At 41.5% G+C, this 23,243-nt stretch overlaps 1 protein-coding gene across 1 annotated transcript in view; it reads right to left on the bottom strand.

Moving 5' to 3' along the window:
* USH2A (usherin) overlaps positions 1-23,243 on the bottom strand; it is a 1,400,924-nt gene that overhangs the window by 518,051 nt on the left and 859,630 nt on the right. The window contains exon 42 of the mRNA XM_073628975.1: positions 5,100-5,728. Within this exon, the coding sequence (XP_073485076.1) occupies positions 5,100-5,728 (629 nt within the window). The remainder of the gene's footprint in view (positions 1-5,099; positions 5,729-23,243) is intronic.

Raw genomic sequence — 23,243 nt, 5'->3', positions numbered from 1 at the left:
CTTAGGTAGCCTTACGAACCAGCATTATTTTTAGTTCTGTGAATGGGGAATGCTTTCTTCTATAGCAAATACATCATATAAATTAAAGCTCAACTCCAGAGAAAACATTTTTCTTATGCCGTGTACACACGATCTGATTTTCGGAAGGGAAATGTTGGATGTGAGCTTGTTGGCGGTAAGTCCGACCGTGTGTATGCTCCATCGGACATTTGTTGTTGGACTTTCCACCAACAAATGTTGGCTAGCAGGTTTTCAAATTTTCCGCCAACAAATGTTTGTTGTCAGGCTTTCTAATCGTGTGTACACAAGTCCATCGGACAAAAGTCCACGCATGCTCGGAATCAAGTACGAGCCAGAAGCACTCGGTCTTGTAAAACTAGCGTTCGTAATGGAGATATCACGTACGTCTTGTATGTCACTACATTCCTAATTGTTGGCCAACATTTGTGTGACCGTGTGTATGCAAGACAAGTTGGAGCCAACATCCTTCGAACAAAAATCCACGGTTTTGTTGTCCGAAAGTCTGATCGTGTGTACGGGGCATTAGTTTTACATACAGCAGTGGTCGCCAACCTTTGGGAACTCACTGACCATTAAACTCGCAATCTTGAATGCTGCAGACCACTAACGTGAACTTTACATGCCTTAGGCTGGGTTCACACTGTAACCCGCTGCGGATGGCACAGAAGTGCACAGGAGCGCTGTGCGTCCCTGTTCCCCATTTCAGGAACGAATCAGGGCTGATTCTATGCCTGAATTCAGCCCTGAAACGGAGCCAAGACGCACAGCGTTTATGTGCAGTGCACTCCACAGCCGCAACGGAGATATGTGAACCGGCTCCATAGGGAGCCAATCACATTCTCCTGCTTTGCGAAGTGGATGCGGGGAAATTCGCATAGGTGTGAACCCGGCTTTATACACACACAATGCTCCGGCTCCCCCCCCACACTCTGCATCACACTGCAAACTTACTCAGACTCATCATTGGATCTCACCTCCTTATCCAGTCAAGTGCTCGAGCTCCATGCTCCCTCCCACAGTCTGTGTTCAGTGCTGCCATTGGAAGTCCCCCCCTTCCTTCTTCACCTCTCGCTACTCCCGGTGCCTCCTTCTGAGTTCACAGGAGCCAGAACTACAGAGGAGGTATCAGGTACCAATGCGCATTGTCAGTATTGCCTGTCAGCATGCATTGAGAACAACACTGGAAAAACATTGGTTTACATCCGCCACAATGTTGACTTGTAGCAGAACCCCTGGCGACCACCCAAATTTGCTCGTAGACCATCAGTGATCCATGGAGCACGGGTTGGCGACCGCTGACATAGAGAGTGGAAGAATAGAACTTCTGTCAACGTGTGGTTGCTTACAACTGGTTGATGGAAGTAGGCGACATTTGCAGGGCACTAGATCTCTTAAAGTAGTCAATGATCACCTTCAGGTTTTAAGCAGTGTGGAGGGAATGATTTGGTTTAGGCCACTCTCCCAGAAGCAATGGTTGAAGGTTGGCTCTTTGCTTTAATAGAGGCTGGGTGTGCAAGTAGGAATGTGCTAAAAGCAGAATGTGATAATTTCAGGTTCAACATTATTCAGACTGTATGTCATAGAAATCCAACGTGTTTCAGGGCTTTAATGGGTCCCCCTTCATCAGAGCTTGGTGCTGTTGAACAAAGTGTACACTGGACTGGAAGAAAAATGGAGGGATCTTGAGAGGTAATTACAGTAGTGTGGTTGATCTAGAAATAGGAGTCTGGATAAAATGAAATCTGGACTTTACATATACAGCTTTTTGCACTCTCCTACTTGCACATTCAGTCCCTACTCAAACTTGTTAATGCTGTCTGTGCTCTTGTTTGTGACATTTCTCTTTATTTATGGTCAATATTACAGATGTCACAGAACAGGAAGTGAAATGCCCCCAGTGGGAATGTATACTGCAGTAAAAAATGGTCTATCACAGTAGGGAAGCAACATTTTTGTTATTGCTGATGTTGTCACTAGTGGGTTGGTTTCCCTCTTATACCGCGTACACACGGTCGGACTTTACGGCAGACTTTGCCCGGCGGACTTTTCGACATACTTTACGACGGACTTTCTGAATGAACGGACTTACCTACACACAATCCACCAAAGTCTGTCGAATTCGTACGTGATGACGTACGACCGGACTCAAATAAGGAAGTTCATAGCCAGTAGCCAATAGCTGCCCTAGCGTGGCTTTTTGTCCGTCGAACTAGCATACAGACGAGTGGACTTTTTGACCGGACTTGAGTTCGACGGATAGATTTAAAACATGTTTCAAATCTAAGTCCGTCCAACTTTTGAGCAAACAAAGTCCGCTGGAGCCCACACACGATCGAATTGTCCGACGAAATCCCGGCCGCCGGGCAAAGTCTGTTGTAAAGTCCGCTCGTGTGTACGCGGCATTACCCTGTCTAGAGTTAAACAGATGTAAGGGGAAATCTTAAGAATATAGACACAGAGAGAAATAAAAGGTGATAGAGGCCCTTATTCTTCCCCACTTTATCTAAGTAAAACGTGTTTTATTAAGATTCGGGCCTTAAAGTGGTTGTATGGCAAAAGGTTTTTTTATCTTAATGCATTCTATGCATTAAAATAAAAAAGACTTCTGTGTTCATTAGCCTCCTCAGCCCCCCAAATACTTACCTAAGCCCTCTTTCGATCCAGCAATGTCCACGAGTGTCCCGGCCATCTGGGACTCTCTCTCTCCTAATTGGCTGAGACACAGCAGCGGTGCCATTGGCTCCAGCTGCTGTCAATCAAAGTCAGTTAGCCAATGAGAAGAGAGAGGGTCAGGGCCGAACTGAGGTTCCGTGTTTGAAAGGACACAGCTCAGCTCAGGTTCCCCCCATAGCAAGCTACTTGCTGTGGGGGCACTCAACAGTAGGGAGGGGCCAGGAGCGCCGATGAGGGACCTGAGAAGAAGAGGATATGGGCTACTCTGTGCAAAACCACTGCACAGAGCAGGTAAGTATAACATGTTTGTTATTTTTATAGAAAGAAAACAAGACTTTAGTATCTATTTAAATAGTAACTCTCACTTTTATTTGACAGTTCTGTCCCCCAGGGGACAAAGTACACATAGTACTTTGTCCCATGCTACCACATGCTTTTTAAGCCAAGCCTGAGGTCAGACAAGGTGCCCCCAACTGCAAGACCATGATCCTTAATAATGTTTTTTTTAATGAATAGATAAATTCTTGCAAGGAACTAATTTTATAAAAATCATACCATCAAAAACCCATTGAAGAAGTTTTCTTTGACAGGCAAAGCTCTGATACTTCAGGGTAGAGGCAGAGCCTGCTACTACTTCCTGCTGTCCTTATGTTCCTATTGGTCCATCCCTATGATAGCCTGTTTAATGGGTCACTAAGAATGTACAGCAATCAGCAGAGGGTGGGCAAGCTTCAGCGGCATCAGGAACTGTTGAGCTTTGCCTGTCAGCAAAGCCTAGGATTTGGCCATAAGGGCAAGGTTTTCAAATTGCTGCTGATGCCTGCACTTCATATCTGCAACAATTTATTCTTATATTTTTTTTCCATTGACAGGGTCTCTTTAACGGTGCAGTGATTTAGGTAACTAAAATATTACCTTTTAGACATTTTATCCATTAACAGTGTGCACATGTGTCCCAATGAGGGTCATAGAGACCATCAATTTTAGGTTTCTTTTCTGTAATAAGCTGCAAAATATGTTGTCATAAACTATATGGACAAAGGTTTGTGGACACCTGACCATCAAACATACAGTACATGAGCTTGTTGAACATCTCATTCCAAACCCATGGCTATTTATATGGAGCTAGATCCCCTATTTGTAGCTCTATCAACCTCCACCCTTCTGGGTGTCCACAAGATTTTAAGGTGTGTCTGTAGGAGTGTATGCCCATTCAGCTAAGAGAGCATTTATGAGGACAGGTACTGAAATTGGACCAGAAAATGTGGCTTGCGACTAGTGATTCAGTTCATTCTAAAGGTGTTCAGTAGGGTTGAGATCAGGGCTCTGAGCAAGTTCCTCCACACCAAACTCATCAAACCATGTCTTTATGGTGGAACATGTCTTCTCTAAACTGTTGCCACAAGGTTGGAAACACAAAACTGTCTAAAATGATTTTGTATGCTATAACAGGTCTCTTTCTTGGAAACACCCAAAAGCAAAATTTTGGTGGGGTGTGCATATATACTTGTGAAGGAATGTGCACTGTGTTAGAAAGACGATTCAGTACTAAGTGTCAAATGGATGAGTCCTGGGAAATAATTGATTGAATTAATTAAACCATTCATTCACATATCTGGATCACGTTTCAGTCTGTGGACACATAGCTCTCATTATCATCTATAGCTTAGTGGACTTTACTTGATCTGTAATTGCAGACGGCTCCCTGCCTTCATCTCCCCCTTTTCTCCAATCCCTTGGATTGACTTTGTCATATTGCCCTGTATTTCAACCACGGACTGTCATATACATTGCTATACCTTTTCATATTACAACTCTGAAATTGCAACAGCCGTTGCCTCCTTATACAATTCATTAGGCTTGGTGATGATGCGGTTTACCGCAATTTGTATTTACAGTACTAATTGATGAATTTTTTGGGTGGTGTCTATCGTTGTTCTATGTGTGTTTGTTGTCTGTCTTTGTCCCCAGACCCTTATGTCTATTCATAGTGTCAGGTGTGGATTTGCTGTATTTTTAATAATTGATCTTTTTTCAATAAAATTATTTAATTCATTACTTTTTCAGTCCGGTAATTATTTCCCAGGGCTCATCCATGTGACACTTAGTACTGAGTCGTCTTTCTGACACAGTGCACACTCCTTCATATGTCTTTTTATCACAGAGTCCCACCCAATATTAGTGTGTGGAATGATACCGGTCAGTACATCCATGTACCATATTCTATTGGTTCCCTTTTCTCCTTTTTTGTTATGTGCATATATATTGGCCATATTGTGTAATTGTGTAGGTCTGGTGTTCATGAACTTTGGCCTTATAGTGTAAATTACTGGTTTCTAGCAATGGGATCACTAACATTTAAAAGAGAAGTTGACGTATCTTCAAAGACGTAGATTTAAACATACCTTTGCAATATATGGACCCAACACAGTTACTTCTGGTGGTTGCACACCCACAGGACGCGCAGGTCTCGTTGTGACTTCTGCCCATTCACTGCTGTTGCTTCCCCCATTAAAAGTGGTCATGATAACCCTATATTCATAGGTTTTCCATGGGCTAATGACCTTAGTGTTATCCAGATAGAGCATTGGGTGATGTCCAGGTAATGTTACTAGGGTATATACATGATCTGTACCCTTTAATCTTCTTTCAATCCTAACATTTTCTACTAAACCGTTGGGATGAAGAGGAGGCCTCCAGTTGATCATTACAGAGGTGGGAGTATCGGAATGGAGATTGAGTGGAGGAATTTCACTTGGTGCATCTGGTGGAGTCATCACATCCAGTGACTCCTGGGACATTGAACACCCAGCAGAGGTGCATGCTTCCAGCTGATAGCGATAAGCTGTGAACGGTGTTACATTTTGAAATATGTGTTGTGAGCTGTTTCCAGGGACGACTGCCTGCAGGCTCCCATTTTGGTAAATGTTAAAATGGGTTATAAATCCATTGAGTTTTGATGGGGCTGGCCACGTGACTGTTACAGATCTTGATTCTAAATGGGAGAGAACTGGCGGATTCATAGGTCCTGGTTCTGTGAAAGACAAATACATTGGTAATACAGGTTAAAGTATGTGTAAAATCAAAAACTCCTCAATAAGCTTTTGCATATTAATGTAATTTCAATAATAATTTGCAAGAATTTTCAATCTGCAGCTTTCATTAAAATAATACTCCACAATCCTGCCACGAAGGTCTCTGTTCAGTCCCATGTTACGGTAACAAGCTGTCCTTGCGTTGTCAGTCTGTTAAACATGCTTTTGATGGAGACTACAATTGGCTGTTTCTGGACACATTCTGCAGGCATGGTTCATTGTTGTCACCACCCCTATTTAGTAAAAATCCAATGATTCAACATCTCAAACCAGGTAAATATTAGTAAAACTAAATTCAGAGAATGTCAAATAAAATACCTTCTCCTATTAAAGAACTGATGTTGTCATGTGCCAGGGAATTCAATTTCCACTGGACAAATCTTGTGTGAAATTCTACCAATGTCCACCAAAATGTTCTGGGATAATATTAGGCAAAATCATTATTGAATTAAAATCATTATTGAATTAAAAGCATTAATGAATTTAGCCTGTAATCTAGATATACAGTGGATATAAAAAGTCTACACACATCTGTTAAAATGTCAGGTTTCTGTGATATCAAAAAAATGAGACAAAGATAAATAATTTCAGAACTTTATCCACCTTTAATGTGACCTATAAACTGTACAACTCAATTGAAAAACACTCTTTTAGGGTGGGGAAGTAAAAATAAAAAAAATAAAATAATGTGGTTGCACAAGTGTGCATACCCTCTTATTACTGAGGACGTAGCTGTGTTCAGAATTAAAGTGGATGCAAACCCGAATTTTTTTTTTTTTTTATCATACTGTAGAGTATAAGATTTCCTATCATTTGTTTGAGCCCAGTCTTGCCAAACACAGTTAATCCATCTCTGAGCAATCCCCTTTTATTGTTCAGTGAGACAATTCTTGACAAACTGAGAAAAACTTTGTCAAATCCTCCCCCTTGCTGTGAGTGACAGGTGATTTACATCTCGTGCACTAGCCTAAGAGACATGCAGTATTTTTTAATTCCCTCCCCCACTCCTTTCTTCAGCAGCTCTGCAAGGATTGGCTGTTCCACACCTCAGCATGATTTAGCATGCTGAAGTCATGTGGTTACTTTCCTGTCTTTTCACTGGATGTTAGAGATCATAGCAGAAGTCCAGCAGAAGTTCAGTGTTAGAAATACATAGAGAAAATTAATATTGACAAGGGGAGTGTAGAGGTGGGCGGGGAGTCTACTGACATCACGACTCCACCCATCGAGCTCCAGACAACAGACCCACCCATAGAATATGCAGTTTTTTGGGTCTAATAACAGACAGAAGGGAGACATTTGACAGGTAAAGATACATGCAGGAGGTATGTATATCCTTATAGATAACCCCTATGGCAGTAGTTTAGAAAGGATGACATTGGGTTTACATCCAATTTAAGCAATCACACTCAAACTCATGTTAAACAGAAGTCAGTACACACCTGCCATCATTTAAAGTGCCTCTGATTAACCACAAAAAAATTCAGCTGTTCTAGTAAGTCTTTCCAGACATTTTCTTAAGCGCATCCTATGGCAAAAGCCATGGTCCGCAGAGAGCTTCCAAAGCATCAAAGGGATCTCATTGTTAAAAGGCATCAGTCAGGAGAAGGATAGAAAAGAATTTCCAAGGCATTAGATATACCATGGACCACAGCAAAGACAGTCATCATCAAGTGGAGAAAATATGGCACAACATTGACATTACCAAGAACTGGATGTCCCTCCAAAATTGATGAAAAGACAAGAAGAAAATTTGCCATAAGGCTACCAAGAGGCCTACAGCAACATTAAAGGAGCTGCAGGATTATCTGACAAGTACTGGCTGTGTGGTACACGTGACAACAATCTCCCGTATTCTTCATATGTCTGGGCTATGGGGTAGAGTGAACAGATGAAAGTCTTTTCTTACAAAGAAAAACATCCAAGCCTGGCAAAATTTTGCAAAAAGGCATCTGAAGTCTCCCAAAAGCATGTGGGAAAATGTGTTATGGTCTGATGAAACCAAGGTTGAACTTTTTGGCTATAATTTTAAAAGATATGTTTGGCGCAAGCACAACACTGCACGTCACCACAAGAACACCATACCTACAGTGAAGCATGGTGGTGGCAGCATCATGCTTTGGGGCTGTTTTTCTTCAGCTGGAACAGGGGCCTTAGTCAAGGTAGAGGGAATTATGAACAGTTCCAAAAACCAGTCAATATTGACACAAAACCTTCAGGCTTCTGCTAGAAAGCTGAACATGAAGAGGAACTTCATCTTTCAGCACGACAAGGACCCAAAGCATACATCCAAAGCAACAAAGGAATGGCTTCACCAGAAGAAAATTAAAGTTCTGAAATGGCCCAGCCAGAGCCCAGACCTGAATCTGATTGAAAATCTGTGGGGTGATCTGAAGAGGGCTGTGCACAGGATTTGCCCTCATAATCTGACAGATTTGAGGTGTTTTTACAAAGAAGAGTGGGCAACTATTGCCAAGTCAAGATGTGTCATGTTGATAGACTCATATCCAAAAAGACTGAGTGCTGTAATAAAACCAAAAGGTGCTTCAACAAAGTATTAGTTTAAGGGTGTGCACACGTATGCAGCCATATTAGTTTAGTTTTTTATTATTACTTCCCTTCACCTAAAAGATTTCAGTAAGTTGTTCAACTGAGTTGTGCAGTTTAAAGGTGGAAAAAGTTCTGAAATGATTTATCTTTGTCTCTTTTTTTTACATCACAGAAACCTGACATTTTAACAGGGGCGTGTAGACTTTTTATATTTTATATATATATATATATATATATATATATATATATATATATATATAAAATTGCTTTTAAGCCATTTTGTAATTTACTATTATTTGTAAAGCCCCACTTGAGGTTGCTGTTAAGATCATGTAGTGGGGTCCCCCTCCCCACTGCACTGGTCAGATGCTTGTTTGGCAAGGTGGGAAAAGGAATAAGTACAAATGCTTATCTTTTACCTCACTCCTGCAGGCTTCTTTCTCTTTGGAGATTTAAGTCACCCAAAGCCATTTCACTTCGCTGCCCAGCCATGCAAGGCCTGCATTCCTGCATTGTAAGTGAGGGCCCGTCCAAATCATTTGGGCATCCTGCAGGCCAAGCGGAGCCCATGGCATTGGACATTTTAATATCAACCCAAACTGAAGCTTTAAATTTACCTTTCCACTTTGAATGTATAGCTACATAAAAGGTTAAACACATACAGTGGGTAAAATAAGTATTAAACATGTCACCATTTTCTAGGTAAATATATTTCTAAGGTGCTATAGACATTAAATGTTGCCCACATGTCGATAACAAACCATGCAATTCATACATACAAGGAAACCAAAACAAATACGTTCAGAAATGAAGTTATGTGTAAAAAAATAAAACGCACAGGGAAAAAATATTGGACACATGATGAAAGGGAGGTGCAAAAAGGCATGAAAAGCCAAGACACCAGCTGAAATCTATCAATAATTAGAAAGCAATCCTGTCCCTTGTCAGTGCAAATTAATATCAGCTGGTTCAGTCTCAACTGATGGCCTATAAAAAGGTGTCTCATTACCAAGGTGTCACACAAGAAACATCTTATGATTGGTAAAAGCAAAGAGCTCTCTCAAGACCTTCGCAACCTTATTATTGCAAAACATACTGATGGCATTGGTTACAGAAGGATTTCTAAACTTTGGAATGTTCCAGTGAGCACTGTTGGGGTCATAATTTGGAAGTTAAAGTGATATTAAAGGATATTTTTTTATTTTTTTTTGCTTTAAAATAAAAAAGATGTTATACTTACCTGTTCTGTGCAACAATATTGCACAGAGTGATCCCTTACCTCCTCTTTGGCAATCCCCCATTGGTGCTGCCTGCTCCACCCTCCTCTAGGTGCCCCCTTAGCAAGCTGTGGGAGCACCTGTGTTGGCACGCGTTAAAGCTGGGCTCTGTGAGTCCATAGGCACACACAGGGCAGGTAAGTCACACCCCTGCTCCCTCCTCAAGAAGTTTGACTGATAACAGCAGGAGCCTATGGCTCCCACTGCTTTCTGTGTCTCCTGTGAGACCAGGAAGTGAGAGGAGTGCTGGTGCAGCCAGGACGGAGCAGAGAGGATCCAGAAAAGTGTTTAGGGATAGGAGGGTAAAGGAGGTGGTGGGGAGTTTTTTTTTTTTTTTACATTAATGCAAGGAATGCACTAAGGTACAAAGGTAAGGTACTAAGGTACTAAGGTACAAAATGTGTTGCCTTTAGAACCACTTTAGCTCCACAGTTAACCCTCTACACCAGGGTTTTTCAAGTAGGGTTCCTCCAGAGGTTGTTAGGGATTTCTTGAGCAATGAGCATTTTCTGCCTTTCAGATAAGTTCCCACTGACACCATTGATCTTTTTCGTTATCTGTAAGGGTATAATTCTCAGCAGTGAGCACAAGTGTAAGGAGCATTTTCCCAGTGACCATTGCACTAATGTATCATGAGTTGTAGTTATAGATATTTATAGCAGGGGCTCCATGAGACCACAAAGTTGTTTCAAGGGTTGAAAAAAGGTTGAGAAGAGCTGCTCTACACACAAACAATAGCAAAGGCCAAGGGCCAGTTTATTGTCCTTCAATTGGACTAAACAATGCCTCTGACAATGACAGTGTTGATGTCATTGGGAGGAATAGTGCCCCATTGCTAGTGTTAGTTGGAGGAATGATGCCCCGAGGGCCATATAAAGGCAAGAAAGGGGCTGCATTTGGCCTACAGGCTGCAGTCAGGAGACTGCTGATTTAGACAATCAGCTCTAATGTTTTTAAATATTTTTTTAATAAAAGAAAGGAAAAATGGTGCAACAACAATATTTACAGAAAAAGATCATTAAAATGACAACACCAACAGACAGTAGGCAAAGTAAAATAAATGGAAATACAAGCAAAAAAGTACTTAGAGAGGTATTAAACTAAAAAATCAAACTTTTATTATATTGCATATTGTTATATGAGCTAACAAACCTATACAGTACCTTTAATACCCAGGAGCTGTCACTGACTGCGGGTCCTGATCAAGGTGTGGATGGGGAGCACTCAGGGCCAGTTCAACATATTTTATTGCTGCTGGCCCAAGAGGGAAATGCCCTCCTACCCCCAGTCTAGCCCTCCTTGTCTCTAATAATATATTAATGTGCTAAATACCAGATTTTAATTTTGCCATAACAAACTTCCAGAAATAATAATAAAAATAACTCTTTATTATATACACCGTATGTTGTTTCTGAACACAATACAGTACATTCATTTTCCTCCAGCTCAGCATCGCTATTTGTAATTCTCACCCATGTTTTGCAATTTATCTACTCCCTGTTAATATTGTAGGTGATTTTTTATGGTGACTGTGACAGAAGCTGCCGATCGCGCTCTCTCGCCCCCTGATAAATAAACAACGCACACACCTGACCTTTGGGTTAACAGGTTTTAATGCCTCCTCTACTCAGAAATCTAACAGATTCAATTACCATAAAGGTTCAAGAGCTCGAGCGCATACTGAAAGCCAGCCGCCATATGCCCGTATAGGCGCCGCGCAACGGCACGCGCTCCAGAGCCCCCCAGAGAGCTTCCTTAATTGTAAATAATTTCACCACGCGACACAATCAAGTCACCTTGAATGGAAAGAAAAAAAAAAGAAAAAAGCTTCAACGTGCATAGGGAAAGTGTTATTTAAGCTTTACTGGGCTGCGTTAAATTCTGCAATTTGAAGGGCTGTTAAGTTTTTCAATTGAAATTTCATTTAAAATGCAGGTGCCTTTTATTATATCGAAGCTTTACTGCTCTCTAGGTACAAGAGGAGAACATGGTGCAATAACAGCAGTCTAGCTCGATCACTGATCAGTGTAACAGCTGTAATTTTGGAACATTTGCCATTGTTATAAAGCACATCCTGATAAGTAAGAAATTGCTACAGCAGATCAGGGGAAACACCACAGCCCTATCTGTTGCCCAGAGCGAGTTTTGACATTTATGATTTTTTTTTTCTTTTTCTTGTGTCTCAGAGCTGTAGATTTTATTGTATATCTTAAAAAAAAAAAAGATATAGTTGCATTTGGTAATTGTTTAAAATGGCCTGAGTTTTTTTAAGCTTCAAATGTCAGGGGGTTTAGAATGTAACAAAATATGTCAGATGGGGAATTTGAGAATGTTTATTATATATATTGCTCACATATAATACGGAATGGTCTGTGCGCTGGAAGCAAAGGTTTCCCCGTGACTTTTGGACAGCGGATGACCTTCCTTGGAGACCAGCAAAATGACTGCTGGTGCCCATTGCTTAACCCCTGACTACTGATGTATGAACTTTATATTTAGGTCATGTGGTCCCTTAAAGTGAGAAGGTTTAATCTGCTGAACCCTCATTTCTAAGTTATTTCAAGAAAAGCTATAGTCGTTTTATATCATTTTTAGTCATATGAATGTTTTTATTTTTTTTTTAAGATATACAAGTTTATGAGATCAGCCTAAAAGACAATTGTACTTTTGTACAACTAGAATGTAATTAATTTCTCCTGAGTGCTGGCTACTTGGACAAATACTTTAAAGCTGAATTCCAGGAATTCAGCTCTATTGTAAAAAATGAAAGCACACTATGAGTCCAGCGAGGTCCATGACACCTCCTGGGCTTATCTTTATTATTTACATTTGACAGGTTTATTGCTCTCTGCCGGAGAGACACCGGGTGCAACTGAAGACTTCTGGAGATTAGGGCGGGAGGATTCAAATACCTGACCTGAATATTTAGTAAGGTCTATCTAAGCCCCGGGGAGGTGTGCCCATATGGTGGATGTGTTCCTCTTAAATAGGTTGTAACCCAGAAGAGATTGTCTTCCCTTGAGTGGGAATGGATCTGCGAACTCCAGGGGGTTGCTTGCCCTGGGGCACTCCTGGGCTGGACCCTGGACTGCTTTCTAGGAGCTGCATCCATGGATTGTGTACGTTCTAGGACCCCGTGAGCCTCTTCACTTGTACTGAAGTTTTCACGGTCCCCAGCTGTGAAATGTGGACTACTTCACTCTCCTATTACTTGTTCTACACTTTGCTGCATGGTCTCCAGCTGTGCGCATATAAACTATTCTAGTTTGCTACTACTTCTTATGTGATTACTATTACTTGGATGCATCCGAATGTCCGAATAAAAAAATAACGAATTTCAACTAATACGAAAGAAATTATAGCGAATATAACAAATTAATTCAACATGATTTGGTAATTCGTTAAAAATCGAATGAAACAAAAGGTCAACTCAAAGTAAATCTTACAGTCCAATCAGCTGATTAATTTTGTGCTGGAGGTTGGATTACTGGCAAAGTGTGTGAGAGAACTGAGTGAGAAGGGTGTTGTATTGTATTTGAGCAGAGAAGAAGAGATATTGTCATTGTGTGTGTTAATAGATTCAATAAACAAACGACTTTCCAAACCACGAATCATTATCACGAATATATATATATATATATACATTCATAAATATCAAATTTTAACGAATACACAAGAAATTATAGCGGATATAACGAATGGATTCGACATGATTCGAGATTCAGTATAACGAATATCGACACTCTACGGATAATAACAAATTATCCGAAAACAAATTAACGTGACATAGCGAATATAACAGAACGAAATTATGTATTTTACGAATGACAACGAACTGAAACTAAACAAAATTTCCCGTTGTGCACAAGTCTAATTACTATTACTATTAGTAAGATAGAAGTGTCCTCGGCTAGCAACCCGTTTCATTTTGGAGCATCCTGCAGCACTCCAAGAACTCCTCCCAAGCTCTACCAGCAATAAATTTACAAAAAAATGCACCCCTAGACCGTTTATTAAACCAGAATGGATGGACTGCTGCTATGTGTCCAGCTACCTCTACATTAACTTGAAGAACCTATTTAAATCCACAGCGCCCCTACGGGAGTGAGCCTCACACATGCATGAACCACTGTCAGGCTCCAGAAACACAGTGGAATTGATTTACTAAAGGCAAATAGAAAGTTCGCTGTGCAAGGGAAGTTGCACTGCTCTGCTGACATGCATCATCCATTCATGTGCAAGCAACAATGCTGTATTTGTTTAATTTTATTTTGCTTGTAATTTGGTATTCTTTGCAAAGTGATGCTTCACCACATGCTTCACCACACAGGCCAGGGCAGTCACGTCCTTATTGGAAATTCTTCCCCTCTCCAGATACTTTAGAGGGCTGGAGTTCACAGGTTGCTGAAGAGGGAGAAAGGGGATAAGTTAAGATAAGACCCTATCCTTCTATGTTTAAATCTTTTGTGTCTCCCTGGTAGCAGAGGTTGTCCTGTCATCTTTACTGTTTTACTTATCTCCCTCCCTAATCTGTGTTCCCTCACAAAGTCTGTGTCATTCCTGTTGCTTTCTTCCCCCTTCAGCAACAGTAAATCTTAAAGCTGTCAGCTGTACGGCCTCTAGTGGCTCTAATATTAGGCACAGTGCCAAAAACAGAGAACAACTGAGCATGTGAAGAGAAGGATGAGACCGTACATTACTGGATTTTAAAAAGTATATACACTTATTTTTTTTCTATTAAGACTGCATTTTCTAACTAAAGTTCCACTTTAATGGACCCATAATCATAAGATAAACATTGTACAACAACCACAGATGGAACCGACCGTATACCTGCAGGCAATGCGCAACCTCTGCATGCACCTCTTGGCTAACCCTGGGGGGGGGGGGGTAAAAATGGATGGAACATATTTACCATGATAAGGCTGGAAGTGGGAGGAATGTCTACTCAATGTAAAAAACATGCATAATTATAAAGAAATATTGCTGGGACTTGCATCTAAAAATCACCTTTGGGCTGGCTCACACCACAAAAACGCACTCCAGATCTGTTCCAGATGCATTTCTGCATTAGGTGCGTTCTGGTGCATTTGTGATGCGTTTCCGATGCATTCCAGATGCTTTTTTTTCTGCTTATTTTTCCGCACTGACTGTGGTCCAGTGCATTTTTAATGCATTCCAGTGTGTTTTTGATGCGTTTTACTGCGTTCCAGTACAGTTCAGTGCAGGAAAAATGCAGCATGTTCTCCTTTTTATTCTGGAACTGGAACGCCCTGGAACTGACTCCACTGGTGTGAACTATGCCATTGAAAGCCATATACTGTAACCTACTTTCCATGTGTTTTTGATGCAGAAAAAAAAATTACTGGACTGCATGGGGTGTGAACTTCCCCTACTGTAGTCTTAAATAAAATCACATTACTACAAATAAAGTATATGAATACAGCATACAACAGCTAACGAGTTTTGAGCTAATTTAGCATGTAATCATAGCTGACTGGTCAACTAGGATTAAGCACTGAATTAACATGAAACGCGTTAGTGTTGTACGCTGTATTTGCGGTGATGTGATTTTATTGAAGACTCTATAATAAAGGTGATTTTTAGATGTGCGTCCAACCAATTTCTTTATCTTTGAGAGCGGGGCTAGCACCGATTACTGTGTCAGGAGTGGTTGATGGGTGGACTGACCTGGAGAGTTGCTTGCTTTCTTTGTAAAAAAAAAACATGCATGTTCAGCCAGTATAAGTAGGCATGTTTATTTATTTCACAACCATTCTAAAAAACTATCTCACGTCTATGGCCAGTTTTAAACTTAGCAGTAAGCACCAGTTTAATTCCCTGCGGTCTTAAAAGTAGCAAGCGAACCCCCCCTCCACACACTTTACATAAGGAGTTGCCTATGCGGGTCAACACAATTATGTAAAACACGAGGAGCGCCTGTAACTGACCTAGTTGGCTAATACAATGAGAAGCTTTGAACAAGAGAAAACTTATGTTCACCGCGGTAGCTATCACTTTCTAAAGTAAGAATTCATGGGTGAGATGACATGAAAAAGATGGTTATAAAATTTTAATGGAATGATAAAAGGCAAAAGTCAGCCTCTCAGCTGAATTCTTAAAATCCCTATATATCACCATCAAGTCCTTAACTGTAAAATCAATGTAGAATATAACATGTTGTCAATGGTCTTGTCGCGGGATGGAAGACAGCTAAGGATGACAGCTACACGGCTCGGAGCGAGTGCAAAGAGAAAAATAACAGATCGTCTTCGGCTTCCAAGCAATTATTTGTACAACTAATTATCGATAAAGGTTCGGCTTTCTATTCTTCCCTCGATTCCGCCACATGAGGGGAAAAAAAAAAGAATCATTCATATTCTGAGACTGCCATCGTTAATAAAAGGAGATTGCTTCATTTCTGCAAATTAAATTATCTTTTTTATGGCATGCTATTTTGCTCAACTACTTTTGAAGTCTGTACTTGAAATGAAGGGGAAAAGTACCATAAATATGTCCTGATTATCTGTCCATTGTGAAACATACTTATTTACCTTTATTTTCTTCATTTTTTTTGTCCCTGTTACCCTAAAGTAATACTAAAGTCTTGTTTTTCTTTCTTTAAAAATAATAAGCATGTTATACTTACCTGCTCTGTGCAATGGTTTTGCACAGAGCAGCCCAGATCCTCCTCTTCTCAGGTCCCTCGCCTGAGCTTCTGGCGCCTCCCTCCTGTCGAGTGCCCCGACAGCAAGCAGCTTGCTACGGGGGCACCCGAGCTGATCCACAGCTCCATGTGTCCACTTAGACACAGAGCCACAGCCTGGCCCCACCCCCTCTCTCTCCCGATTGGCTAACAAATTTTGATTGACAGCAGCGGGAGCCAATGGCACCGCTGCTGTGTCTCAGCCAATCAGGAGGGAGAGTCAGGGACAGCCGAGGCACTCGTGCGCATTACTGGATCTAGACGGGGCTCAGGTAAGTATTAGGGGGCTGAGGGGGGCTACTACACACACAGAAGGTTTTTACTTTAAAGTGGTTGTAAGCTCTCTATTTCAACTCCAGCTCATTTCAGTCCTTATTACTTAAGCTACTGATTGATGCCTGTTAAAGTCTCCTTACTTTTTCCTTCTTCTTGTATTTTGTCCTGCAATGTTTGATTACGTCACCAGCGCATGCGTTTCCTGTCCACTGAGTCACGGTACGCTCTGTGTGCCGTTCCCATTTTAACATCATGCTGTGTCTGAGAGTTCCACTCTCTGCGGCACAGCTTAGTAGACATGCGAGACTGGGCAGTCATTCCCAGCTTCCTTGCTTGGTTGCCGTAATAACATCAGTCAGGAAAGAGGCTGGGTAAACATACACTCACGCATGCGCGAGATTTCAGCAAGGGGAAGCAAGGAAGGGCTGAAATAACGTCCACAGGGGACTCAGAGACCAATACAATGGTGCAATCTAATACTGGAAGAAGAATTTATTAAAAACAAATAAGACACAGTAAGTAACAAGTTTGCATACATTAGACTGGGCAATATAATAAAAAATGTTACACATTACATGGCATGAAGAGCACGATATGAAATGCAGAATTTGCTTCCTGTTTAATGCATTAGGATAAAAAAACCTTCTGCCTTTACAACCACTTTAAAGATGAACTTCAGGCACAAAAACTTTCATTTAAATATATTACTTAGTAGCTACATAGGATATCAATCCACTATGTTACATAGTTACATAGTAGGTGCAACCTATGTGTGTGATTATATGTCAGTATTACATTGTATATCCCTGTATGTTGTGTTTTTTTAAAACTATCGATACCCCCTGCTGAGACCACCGCCTGTGGAAGGGAATTCCACATCCTTGCCGCTCTTACAGTAAAGAACCCTCTACGTAGTTTAAGGTTAAACCTCCTTTTTTTCTTCTAATTTTAATGAGTAGTCACGTGTCTTGTTAACCGCCCTTCCACAAAAAAGTTTTATCCCTATTGTGGGGTCACCAGTATGGTATTTGTAAATTGAAATCATATCCCCTCTCAAGCATCTCTTCTCTAGAGAGAATAAGTTCAGTGCTCGCAACCTTTCATCATAACTGATATCCTCCAGACACTTTATTAGCTTTGTTGCCCTTCTTTGTACTCGCTCCATTTCCAGTAATCCTTCCTGAGGACTGGTGCCCAGAACTGGACAGCATACTCCAGGTGGGGCTCGACCAGAGCCTTGTAGAGTGGGAGAATTATCGTTTTATCTCTGAAGTTAATCGCCTTTTTAATGCATGCAAATATTTGCTTTGTTAGCAGCAGCTTGGCATTGCATGCCATTGCTGAGCCTATCATCTACTAGGACCCCCAGGTCCTTTTCCATCCTAGATTCCCCCAGAGGTTCTCCTCCTAGTGTATAGATTGCCTTCATATTTTTGCCACCCAAATGCATTATTTTACATTTTTCTACATTAAACCTCATTTGCCATGTAGTTGCCCACCCCATTAATTTGTTCAGATCTTCTTGCAAGGTTTCCACATTGCCCTGCTTAGCTTAGTATCATCCACAAATACAGAGATTGAACTGTTCACCCCATCCTCCAGGTTGTTTATGAACAAATTAAATAGGATTGGTCCCAGCACAGAACCCTGTGGGACTCCACTACCCACCCCTAACCATTCCAAGTATTCCCCATTTATCACCACCCTCTGAACTCGCCCTTGTAGCCAGTTTTCAATCCATGTACTCACCCTATGGTCCATGCCAACAGATCTTACTTTGTACAGTAAACGTTTATGGGGAACTGTGTCAAATGCTTTTGCAAAATCCAGATACACCACATCTACGGGCCTTCCTTTATCTAGATGGCAACTCACCTCCTCATAGAAGGTTAATAGATTGGTTGCTGATTACTGCTAATTATACTGTTTTCATTACTAAAATCTTGTATATAGTCCCTTATCATCCCCTCCAAGAGCTTGCATACTATTGATGTTAGGCTAACTGGTCTGTAATTCCCAGGGATGTATTTTGGGCCCTTTTTTATATTGGTGCTACATTGGCTTTTCTCCAATCCACTGATACCATTCCAGTCAGTAGACTGTCAGTAAAAATTAGGAACAATGGTCTGGCAATTACTTGACTGAGTTCCCTAAGTACCATCCAGTCCCAGTGATTTATTAATATTAAGTTTCCCAAGTCTAATTCTAATTCTGTCCTCTTTTAGCCATAAGGGTGCTTCCTGTGATGTGGAACGAGGATGAACACTGCAGTTTTGGTTACTGAAGCCCCCTGATTCCCTCGTGAGGACTTAGAAGAGGAATAAATTCAAAACCTTCGCCATCTCCCCATCCTTTGTATCCAGATGTCCTTCCTCATTCTTTATGGGGCCAATATGGTCTGTCCTCCCTTTTTTACTGTTTACATACTTAACCATTTGCCGACCAGCCGCCACAGTTTTACTGCGGCAGAATGGCACGGCTGGCAAAACGTCGTTATGTTACGTCGCTTCGCCCTGTGGCCACTAGGGGCGCGCGCATGCCCGCTGCTTGGCCCCGGAGCTGATACGAGTGCCCGGCAGGCGCGATGACCGCTGGGCCCCTGCGATCGCTTGTGACACAGCAAGAACCGGAAACTGTGTATGTAAACACACAGATCCCGGTTCTCTGAGGGGAGAAGAGACAGATCGTGTGTTCATACAAAGTATGGACAGTGATCTGTCATCTCCCCTAGACAGTCCCATCCCCCCTTCAGTTAGAACACACACTAGGGAACACATTTAACCCCTTGATTGCCCCCTAGTGTTAACCCCTTCCCTGCCAGTGACATTTTTACAGTAATCAGTGCATTCAGCACTGATCGCTGTATAAATGCCAATGGTCCCAAAAATGTGTCAAAAGTCTCCGATGTGTCCACCATAATGTCACAGTCTCACTACAAATCGCAGATCGCCGCCATTACTAGTAAAAAAATAATAATAAAAATGCTATAAATCTATCCATTATTTTGCTATAACTTTTGCGCAAACCAATCAATATACGCTTATTGCGATTTTTTTACCAAAAATATGTAGAATACATATCGGCCTATACTGAGAAAAAATTTGCTATTTAAAAAAAAATGGTGATATTTATTATAGCAAAAAGTACAAAATAATGTGTTTTTTTCAAAATTGCCGCTCTTTTTTTGTTTATAGCGCAAAAAATAAAAACCGCAGAGATAATCAAATACCACCAAAAGAAAGCTCTATTTGTGGGAAAAAAAGTTGTTTGGGTGCAGCGTTGCATGACTGCGCAATTGTCAGTTAAAGCAATGCTGTGCCAAATCGCAAAAAATGGCCTGGCCATTCAGCAGCCAAATCTTCTGGGGCTGAAGCGGTTAAAGAATTTCTTGGGATTTTTTTGCTCTCCTCCGCTATATGTCTTTCGTGTTCTATCTTAGCCGCTTTAATTGCACCCTTACATTTCTTGTTGCTTTCTTTATAAAGTTTGAATGCTGATGATGATCCTTCAACCTTGTATTTTTTGAAGGCCTTCTCTTTTGCTTTTATAGGCATTTTTACATTGGCGTTAAGCTATCCAGGACTTTTGTTCGCTCTTTTAAATTTATTACCCAATGGGATGTACTGGCTAATGCACTTATTTAACATGCTCTTAAAGCGAAACCATCTCTCCTCCGTGTTCTTCGTTCGTAAGATTTTATCCCAATTTATATCTTCTAGCAAGGTTCATAGTTTAGGGAAGTTGGCTCTTTTGAAATTCAGTGTCTTTGTATTTCCCTTATGTTTCCTATTTGTGTGATTTATAATGAAGCCAATTGACCTGTGATCGCTGTTTGCTAAATTTTTCCTTATATTTCCACATCCGTGATCAGGTTTGTATTTTTGGTAATCAGTAGATCTAGTAACACTTTATTTCTAGTGGTGCGTCTACCATCTGACCCATGAAATTGTCCTGCAAGACATTTAGGAACTGGTGAGCCTTAGACGAATGCGTGGTTCCCTCTTCCCAGTCTATGTCTGGATAATTAAAATCCCCCCATTATGATAACACTTCCCATCCTTGCTGCTAATCCAAATTGTGATAGGAGGTCCGCCTCCCCCTCCTCCATCAGGTTAGGGGGCCTATAGCATACTCCCAGTATTATTTTCCTCTTAGCTTCATCCCTTTGGAGCGCTACCCATAAGGATTCCACCTCCTCCCTAGCTCCCTTAGTGATGTCACCTCTCACATTCACTTGTACATTATTCTTGATATACAGGCATACCCCTCTCCCTTTTTTAACCTCTCTATCCCTGCAATAAAGGGTATACCCTTGAATGGTTGCCAGCCAATCATGAGAGCTGTTGAACCAAGTCTCTGATATTCCCACAAAATCCAAAGCCTCCTCGTACAACAGTATCTCTTGTTCACCCATCTTGTCCGCCAGGCTCCTGGCATTGGTGAACATGCCACGTAGTTTAGACCGGTTGCATACTATCCCTTTATTGGGTGTTCCGAAATTGCAACTAGGACTTGTTACTATACTTACCTTGGGTTTATGTGCTTTAGTCAACCTACCACTAATGCCCCCAATACTGCCCTCTGGACTATGTTCCACGCTGAGTTGCAGATGTCTTTGCAAACTCTAAATGTAGTGTGGGAGGGACCCAGAAAACCCACCCACTACAGGCTGCCTACAGAAAACTACAGTAGGGGGCGGAGAAAAGACCAGTCCCCCTGCACAAGGAGAGAGAGCAGCAGTGACTGGTCTTTATGACAGGAAGCTCCTGCACAGTGGAAGAGTTTCGTGTTGGATTACTGCACAGGTCTGGAAGAAAAACACAAAAAAAATAACAAGAATCAAATAAAAATACACTTGATGTGTTTTATAGGCAATGTTTGCTTATCAACCTCTGCAATATCCCCAAGATACGCCCTAACCAATGACACCACAAACCTGCTAATTCACTCCCTGGTCATGTCCCGCCTCAACTACTGCAACTCCCTCCTCATTGCATCTACATAATCTACCCCCCCCCATCCATCATGAATGCTGCTGCCAGACTCATCCATCTTACCAACCACTCAGTGTCTGCTACTCCTCTCTGCCAATCCCTCCACTGGCTTCCACTCACTTAACAAATTCAAGATACTAACAACAACTTACAAAGTCATCCACAACTCTGCCCCCAGCTACATCACTAACCTAATCTCAAAATACCAACCAAATTTTTCTCTTCGTTCCTCCCAAGACTTCCTGCTCTCTAGCTCCCTTGTCACCTCCCCCTATGCTTGCCTCTAGGACTTCTCCAGAGCCTCTCCCATTCTTTGGAACTCCCTATCCCAATCTGCCTGATTATCTTCTACTCTGTCGACTTTTAGACAATCCCTGAAAACTCATCTCTTCAGAGAGGCCTATCCTACCCCCACCTAACAACTGTACTTTTATTTTCTGCATCAGCCCATCCCAGACAGTTATTCACTTTTGTATCACTTGACCCTCCCTCTTAGGTTGTAAGCTCTAATGAGCACAGCCCTCTGATTCTTTCTGTATTAAAATGTATTGTAACTGTACTGTCTGCCCTAATATTGTAAAGTGCTGCGTAAACTGTTGGCGCTATATAAACCCTGTATAATAATAATAATAAATAATAATCCCGGATATCAGTTTTAAAGTGGGATTTGCAACAACAAAAAAAAAGAAACTAATTGTCTTGTACTAACATTGGAGGGTTCACACTTCTTACAGACTGCATAGAAGCATAACCAAACCCCCTGTTGCATGTATTGGGGTTGATTTACTAAAGGCAACTTGACTGTGCACTGTGTAAGTGCAGTAGCTCCAGAACTTAGTAGATGAGGTATATCTTCACTTTGCAAAGAATACCCAATCACATGCAAGGAAGAAAAAAAAGCTGAATTTTTGCTTGCACGTGATTGGATGATTGTAGTCAGCAGAGCTTCTGCTCATTTACTAAGCTCTGGAGCAACTTTGCAAAGTGCACAGTCTATTAGTAAATTAACCCTATTGCTTTGCTAACGTAAAATGAACCAGTGCAACAGGTTAACCTAAATTTCCCCTCCTTTTCACAGCATCACAGTATCCACACTGCAAGGGTTAACTGATTGCTTTTGTCTAGGAGATTGGAGAATGGAGAAATAATTATCTGATTCTCCCCACACAAGACCGGTTCCTGTGGCTCCTGTCCTCCGTGGTCTGGCGGTCTTGTGCGCTGGACTGTTTTTGACGTCATCAAGCCCATACATGTGATCTGGATGAGAGGACCGCAGTCCACCTTTGCATGAAGAGGAGCGCTGTTTGCCGATGGATCAGGTCTCACTTGCACAGTTGAATTTTTTTTTTGGCCAGAATTGGGCTGTAAGCCTGATGTGGAAAAACACCAGAAGGCTGTGCTACAAGGGATAAGTACCACGCACCCTTTTACCCTGAAAATAGGGGGTAAACCGTGCCTGCGTGTTATACGCCAATATCTGCTTTTTTACCAAGGGGGGTGGGGATCAGGCAGTCTGCTGGGGAGGGTGTCAGGGAGGGTGTCAGCTCCTCTCCTGGCCTTGGGACAGCGCTGCTAGTAAACTTTAAAGTTCAGAAAACATTACTGCCAGCCCTTTGTCATATACCGCTTCAGTGTAACTCTCAATGTAAAT

The sequence above is a fragment of the Aquarana catesbeiana genome, linkage group LG04, assembly GCF_042186555.1.
Source record: "Aquarana catesbeiana isolate 2022-GZ linkage group LG04, ASM4218655v1, whole genome shotgun sequence".
Taxonomy (NCBI): Eukaryota; Metazoa; Chordata; class Amphibia; order Anura; family Ranidae; genus Aquarana; species Aquarana catesbeiana.
The sequence above is the reverse complement of the archived record's forward strand: the minus strand, read 5'-3'. Positions and strand labels throughout refer to the sequence as shown.